This window comes from Indicator indicator, chromosome 18 (assembly GCF_027791375.1).
Source record: "Indicator indicator isolate 239-I01 chromosome 18, UM_Iind_1.1, whole genome shotgun sequence".
In the NCBI taxonomy this organism is placed as follows: Eukaryota; Metazoa; Chordata; class Aves; order Piciformes; family Indicatoridae; genus Indicator; species Indicator indicator.
Genome location: NC_072027.1, coordinates 20,973,436 through 20,981,203, shown reverse-complemented (window position 1 = coordinate 20,981,203; position 7,768 = coordinate 20,973,436). Strand labels below are relative to the sequence as shown.

General features: G+C 56.1%; 1 protein-coding gene across 1 annotated transcript in view; it reads right to left on the bottom strand.

Moving 5' to 3' along the window:
- Positions 1-716: 716 nt before the first annotated feature.
- The window catches only part of PSD2 (pleckstrin and Sec7 domain containing 2), a 58,084-nt gene continuing 51,032 nt past the window's right edge, over positions 717-7,768 (bottom strand). The window contains exons 12-15 of the mRNA XM_054388910.1: positions 5,992-6,149; positions 4,118-4,262; positions 2,916-3,059; positions 717-923 (exon numbers count right to left, since the gene is read on the bottom strand). Coding sequence (XP_054244885.1) covers positions 717-923; positions 2,916-3,059; positions 4,118-4,262; positions 5,992-6,149 — 654 coding nt within the window. The remainder of the gene's footprint in view (positions 924-2,915; positions 3,060-4,117; positions 4,263-5,991; positions 6,150-7,768) is intronic.

Here is a 7,768-nt window from a genome sequence, read left to right as displayed (position 1 = left end):
GGCTGGGCAGACCCTCCGTGGGCTTTAGTGTCTTCTCCAAGCAGCTTGCCTTCACCTGCACACTGAGGTTAAAAACTCCCACTCCAGTTTCCTTCTATACATATTCATTTAGATATATTCCTAAGTGTGTGTGTGTGTGTGTATATATGTATGTATATAAAACAAGGAGAAGGTGACAGAGGCCTCTCCTGCCACGGGCAGGTGACATCCCCACACGCCCTGCAGAAGGTGCCCCTTGCTCAGCTGCTGCCTGCCACCCATCCTGTCACAAGGTGCTGCTCTCCTTGACACTCTGTGCCCTTCTTTGGCGTGCTGGCAGTGCCACAGGCCACCCTCTGGGCTGGGCTTCCTGCACTGCTGGGAACTGAGGACAGCAGCTGGTGGAGACTCTGGGGAGAGGAGGAGGGCTGGTGGAGGAAAGAGCAACCTGGCTGTTGGAAAACCAAGACAGCTCCTTGTTGTGCAGGCTGCAGCAGGAGGGAGAGAAAAGCCAGAGGTGCTACTGGGGTGAAGAGGAGGTGGCGTGTGTGAGACGCTGGAGTGCCAGGGTGTGGCCAGAGAAGTGCCAGCCAAGGCTCTGCTGTTCTGTCACTAGAGCAGCCACCACCTCACAAAGCTGGGGCTCTGCCCAGGCAGTTCCTAGGTAAAATTGTGCTCGTTGATGCAGCCCAGGAGCGCAGAACACTGTGGGGCCACCCCCCATCCGCGGGGCCTCCTTAGGTGTTCTGCTCCGAGAGGTCCTTGTGCCCCTTGCAGCCGCTGGGCACATGGCCCTGGCTCAGCGAGGGGCTGGAGTGCGTCTTCCGCAGAGCCAGCTCCTCAGCCTCCACCTTCAAGAAGCTGCTCTCAATCCTCTCCAGGTCATCTGTCCCTGCTTTGATCTTCATGCACAGCAGGCTGATGTAGGTCTCATAGCGACTCCTCTGCAGGGAGAGAGGGAACAGAGAGCCTGGGAACAGGGACAGGCCACGGCACGTGTGGGCAACACAGGCACTCAGTCTGGGCTGGAAAGGACCTCCAAAGCTCATCCAGTCCAACCCCATGCACTCAGCAGGGACATCCTCCACTGCATCAAGTTGCCAAGAGTCCTGTCCAGGGATGGGGCCCCAACCACCTCCCTGGGCAACTTGTTGCAGTGTTCCAGCAGCCATCTGGTGCAGAACTTGTTCCTCACATCCAATCTAAATCTGCTCTGCTCTAGTCTGAAGCCATTGTCCCAGGGCCTGTCCCTGCAGGCCTTTAGGAACAGTCCCTCTGCAGCCTTCCTGTATCCCCTTCAGGTACTGGAAAGCTGCTCTAAGAACTGCCTGGAGCCTTCTCCAGGCTGAACACTCCCAGCTCCTTCAGCCATAGCAGAGCTGCTTCAACCTCCTGACCATTTTTGTGGTCTCCTCTGGACCCCATCCTTTATCACCAGGACCCCACTGTTAATTCCCAGCAAGGACTATTCAAGCCCAGCACAGTGCCTGGTCCATGAAGTCCTGCAAGGACTGATCAGCCATCGATGGAAGGCTTGAGGAGAGAGGGAAGGGTTGTACAAGACCCTCCAGTTACTCTCATGGGTCTTGATTGCCACTCTGCTTGTACAAGGCAGATACAGGAGGCAACGTCAGCCCAAGAGAGGCAAAATCAGCTCCTTCCTCAGCCAGCAGCTGTCTTCTGATCTAACTGCTTCTGCTTGCCACTGTTTCCATCTCTGGTGCCCTGCTACTGCTGAGCAGTGCCTCCATTGCTCCTCACAGAGCACAACACAAAGGGAGGCATGTCTCTTCTGCCTGGCACCTTTGTTCCAAGGCTGATGGCACCTCTTTCATGGGCTTGTAAATACTCATGCTTTCTCCTCCACCTCAGAGGCAGGCTACACACCTCCCTTTGTCAGACAAAGAAGCATTTCAAGAGCACAGCTCATAAAAGAGATGGGATGAATTGTGCTCTGCAGGTTCCAGCTTCTCCTTGCAGACTGGAAAGGCAGCCTAGAGGAAGTGCACAGATGGGATGCTCTCTGCAGACATCCAAAACAAGGTGTCTGGTAGACAGCAGCCAGCAGCAAGCACCTGTCTGAAGGGTTGGTAGAGAGAGCAGGGCACCAGCAGCCAGGAACTGGCTTTGGAGGGCCTCAGTGGGTGTTGCACAAAGGGGGTGCAGCCCTGGTCTGCAGCATGTGCAACATTTCCATCCTTGGGCATTTCTGAGACTCAGCCCCAAAATGAGGCACTCAGCCCCAAAATGAGGCACTCAGCCCCAAAATGAGGCACTCAGCCCCAAAATGAGGCACTCAGCCTGGCCTGGCAGCAGGCATCACCTGAAGCAGGACTAGAAGCCTCCAGCAGCCCCTTCCCACCCATCCCACTGCTTCTGTGGCAGCAATCACACCTTCTTCTCAGCTCTCACTGCAACAACTACCCTGCTCCTCCAAACACCAAATGCCTCTTAGACTTTGCAGAGTTCAAACTTAGCTGTGTGCACCCTCAGAGGGTCTGCAGTCAGCTGCCACCTTGCTCTGGGCTTCATTTACAGACATTACTGCAGCAAAATGAGGTCAATGCTCCCAGGGACTCCCTTAGCTCTTTATTGCCACTGCTGGGGGCTGATGCACAGCTAGACCTGAACCACTTCCCTACCTGGGACCTGAGGAAGTTTCACACAGCAGAGGAGGATTTTCTTTCTCTCCTTGGTTGTTCCCTTCTCTGGTCAGGACTCACAGAGGGGAAGAGATGTCTGTGATTCCTTTAGTTAGCTTCAGTGCACAGCAGTGAGGCTTGCTGCTGCCCCTAGGCACACACCCAGCTCACAAACCCTCATCCTTCTCTCTCCTCTCAGGCTCTCCCAGGTCCATGGCATCCACCCTGGGGTCCTTAGCTCTCCTCAACCAGGCAAGGTATCATTTATCAGAAAGAAGATGAAGGTTCCTTTACCTCAAATATTAGGTAATGCTCTTTGAGTCTGTACTCCTCAGCCTCTTTTGACTTGAGGCTCTTCTCCACAGGATGTAATTTATGCTCTGCTAATTCATCTGCAATCTGCTTCATCTTATTTTCATGAGACCTCAGCTGCTCCTCCTGCCAAGAGAAGAGTGTCAGGGGTGCAGAGGCAGGAGTGCAATTCCCTCTGCCTGCATCTGCCCCTGCAAGGATGGCAGCTCTGCTGCAGCCAAAGCTTTGCAGTGTGCTGGCAGCCCTGGCTGACAAGGAGCAGGTGAGACACAGGTATCTGAGCAACATCTCAGCTCGTGTGCTGCCAGTGCCAGCAGTGGTTTGCCTTGGCACCTGGGCTCCCCTAGCATCATAAGCACAAAATGTTCTGCAGCCTTTAGCAGCCAAGCAGAGCCAGCAGTGCCCTAGAGCTGCTCCTCTTGCTCTCTTCTTTGAGATCAGAACATCTCAGCATTGTTTTGGATGGAAGACCCTCTAAAACCATCCAGTCCTGCCATCAGCCATTAAACCATGGCCCTTCCCCATCTGGGCTCTGAGGAAGAGGACACCTGGCCACATCCGGTTCAGCAGACAGCAGCTCTATCTCTGCCCTGACATTCCAGCCTCTGCTTTCCTTCACTGGGGACCAGTAGCAGTGTGCCCCTCCCTTTTGGAGCTGCTAAGGCCAAGTTGGGCTTTCCTTGGACAATGCAAACAAAAGCTGCTCTTTGGATGGCAGCTGCCCCTTGCTCTTGGTTAATTGAGCCTTAGCCTTGATCTGGTGCAGCACAGCTCCTTGCTTCCAGAAAACCTTCCCCACTGATTGGGACTCAGAGTCCTCCTTCACCTGTGGCAAAGTGCCACTTCTGAGTGCCATGTCATGACATACCAGGGCTGCAGCTGGCTGCTAGGCTCAGCAGCATCAGCTGCTTCAACTGCAGCAGCAGACAGGGGCTGGGATGTGATGGGCAGAGAGTGATCAACAAGCTAGAGCCAAACTGCAGGGGTGCCCAGGGCTGCTTCACAGCCAGGCTTCAGCCAGGCAGCAGGGCTGGCCTCAGGCTGCCCAAGGCACCCACCCGGTCCTGAGCTCCCAGCTGCATCTGCCAGGCAGGAGCTGGGGGAGCTGCAGGTGGGCTCAGCCCGAGCTGAAGGGCTGGCTGGGTGGTGGGCACCCCTCCATTGCTCCTTCTCCCCCAGGTTACCTGGCACAGCTTGGTCATGGATGAGGGCAGGAGCGGGCGGCAGAACTTCTTCATGGAGCAGATGGCAGCCGGGAAGGCCGGGGCAGAGAAGATGGCAGCAACGAGGTTGATCCGCAGGATCCAGGACAGCATTTCTTCTTTGCTCCTGTGGTGCAGGAGGGTGGGGGGGGGCGCTGTAAATGCTTCTGACCCTGGACCAGCCAGCTCACAGCAGCCCTGGAGCCAGCCTCTTTCAGGAGGGCCTTGCTGTAGAGCCCTTTTGTGCCACCCTGGGCTGTGAGCAGAGAACCCTGGCTGACTGAACCCACAGTGCCCGAATCACTCCAGGGCTGTTGTCTTCTCCTTGAAGGCCTGGCAGCCCTGCCTTCTGTATCATCTCTGACTGCAGCCCCTGAGGAGCTGGGAGAAGAAGCAAGAGCCAAGGATAACCTTGGAGAGCAGGAGCCGCAAAGCGGATCCCTTGTTTGTGTCATTGCTGGGACACTGCCCAGGGTCCCTCACGAGATCTCTCGGGCACTGCCCCCCTCAGCCTTCAAGAGGGTTTCCACTGCACAAATCTGGATGTGAAGCCTGACTTCAGTAGCTCAGGACGAGGCCTGGCTCAGCAGGAGACAAGAGAAGCCCCAGGCAGAGGATGACTCCATCACGTTTGACACTAACTGAGCAACTTCCCTCTGTGGTGCTTGAGGAAGAAAGAAGACAGAACCTGGCTGGGAGGCTTCTTCACTGAGCTCTAGGTGGTTTCCCCATCAAAGGCTGAGGAGAGGGCCCAGCAGCTCCACAATTCCATACAGATTTCCATACCACATTGTTTCCCTTGCAGTAGAGCCTAGCAAAGTCTGTCCTTTACTCAGCTCTTTAGATCCCATCCCATCCTGCTCAGCCCACCTTGGTGACACAGTAGAAAACCTCCAGGACTGACACACAGCTCCCAGGAGGGACAGGCAGAACTGTGACCCCATGCACAGCCCTCCAGGCCTCAGTCCCCCTGCTCAGCACCTTACTCCCTCCAGGTTTGTCCCCTCCTGCCTGTGCTCATCTGGCCAGGTCAGAGGGAGTCTGGCAGTGGCTGGAGGTCAGGCTGCCTGTCACACAATGGTCTGGGCTGGAAGGGACCTCCAAAGCTCATCCAGTCCAACCCCCTGCACTCAGCAGGGACATCCTCCACTGGATCAGGTTGCCCAGAGCCCTGTCCAGCCTCACCTTGAATAGCTCCAGGGATGGGCCTCAACCACCTTCCCGGGCAACCTATTGCAGTGTTCCAGCAGCCTCCTGGTGCAGAACTTGTTCCTCACATCCAATCTCAATCTGCTCTGCTCTAGTTTGAAGCCATTGCCCCTGGTCCTGTCCCTGCATGCCTTTGGGAACAGTCTCTCTGCAGCCTTCTTGTATCCCCTTCAGGTACTGGCAGGCTGCTCTAAGGTCCCCCTGGAGCCTTCTCTTCTCCAGGCTGAACACCCCCAGCTCCCTCAGCCTGTCCCCAGAGCAGAGCTGCTTCAACTCCTCTGGACCCTCTCCATCAGCTCCAGGTCTCTCTTGTCTTGGAGGTGCCATGTCTGGACACATCACCCTGGACACAGGTGAGCAAAGCAGAGCAGAGGGGCAGGATCCTCTCTCTCCATCTCTGGCCACACTGCTTTGGATGCAGCCCAGGCTGCCCTTGGCCTTCTGTGCTGCAAGCTCACACTGCCTGCTCCTCTCCAGCTTCTCCCCCACCAGCACCCCCAACTCCTTTTCCTCAGGGCTGCTTTCTATCCCCTCCCCCAGCCTGCACTGGCAGTGAGGATTGTTCTGGCCCAGGTGCAGGACCTGCCCTTGCTCTTGCTGAGCCTGATGGGGTTCAGCTGGGCCCTGCATGCTGTGTTGGTACTCACGGAGCCTGGAAGAGGAAGACTCTCCAGTCAGCTGTCTTCAGCTTCAGCACGTTGGACTTCTTGCTGTAGTCGGAGGCTGGGGTGGCTAAGGCGTGGTGCACACGGATGGCGTTCTTCAGATCCACCTCAGAGAGGTCTTTGTCAGGCTTATATTCATCCTGTGGAGAGGAACCTTCCTTGGGTCACCACAACACCACCACCTGCAAGCTGCTGCACGGCCCTGCCTTTCTCCCCTGCTCTAATCACAGGGTGCTGAGACCAGGAGAAGCAAATGCTAGGAGCTGCTAATGACAATAATTAACACCTGAAAGCCTCTCCCCTCGTTAAGCTGGCTGGGAAGACCTGAAGAAGGAGATGAAAGTTGGAACTGTAATTATCAGGAGCTATCCCTCCTGTGGCACACCCTGAGGCCAGGATTCTGCAGAGCTTCACTCAGGCTGCAGAGCTGCAGCCAGGATGCAGCTCCCTGTCCTCAGCAGGTATCAGCAGGTCCCTGCATTGGTGCTGCAGCTGTGTGTGGCAAAGGGGCTGGCCTGGCTCTTGCACCCAGAGCAGCAGCACTGCTGCAGCCTCCATGCTGCTCTGGGGCTTGCTGGGCTCCTGCCAGTGTGGCCCACCTGGAGCATGCTTGGTTCTCCTGCAGCATGGGTGCCCCTCTGGCATGGTATCTGATGTCACTCATCAGGCTGGCACTTAGCAGTTGGCAGCAGCATTCCCTCTCTCCTGCTTTACTTTCTCCACTGAAGGAGAATTTCACACAATCACAGAAAGGTAGAACCACAGAACCGCTGGGTCTGGAAGAGACCTTTGAGCTCATCCAGTCCAACATTCACCACAGCTCACAATCCACCACTGCTGCTCAGCCACTGCACCACATCCCTCAGCACCACATCCCTCAGCACCACATCCAGGCAGCTTTTAAACACCTCCAGGGATGGGGACTCCACCACCTCCCAGGGCAGCCTGGGACAGTGCCTGAGAACCCCTGTGGGAAGAAATTGCTCCTAATATCCAACCTAAGCCTCCCCTGGCACAACCTGAGGCTGTTTCCTCTTGTCCTGGCACTTGTTGCCTGTGAGAAGAGCCCAACCCCCAGCTGTCTCCAGCCTCTTTTGAGGGAGCTGTAGAGGCTGATGAGGTCTCCCCTCAGACTCCACTTCTAAAGACTAAACACCTCCAGCTCTCTCAGGTGCTCTTCACAACACTTTGTGCTCAAGGCCCTTTCCCATCCTGGTTGCCCTTCTCTAGATCTGCTCCAGCCCCTCAGTGTCCTTCTTGGAGTGAGGAGCCCAAAGCTGAACCCAGTGCTGAGCAGAGGAGGACAATCACATCCCTGTCCTGCTGCCCACGCCACTGCTGAGCCAGGCCAGGAGGCCATTGGCCTTCTTGGCCACCTCAGCACTCTGCTGGCTCATGTCCTGGATGGAGGAATGGAGGGATGAAAGAAAGGATGGATGGAGGGATGAATGTAAGGATGGATGGATGGATGGATGTAGGGATGGATGGAAGGATGGATGGATGGATGGAAGGATGGAGGGATGGATGGAGGGATGGAAGGATGGATGGGGGATGGAGGGATGGAAGGATGGATGGAGGGAGGGATGGAAGGATGGATGGGGGATGGAGGGAGGGATGGAAGGATGGATGGATGGATGGAAGGATGGAGGGATGGATGGAGGGATGGAAGGATGGATGGGGGATGGAGGGATGGAAGGATGGATGGAGGGAGGGATGGAAGGATGGATGGGGGATGGAGGGAGGGATGGAAGGATGGATG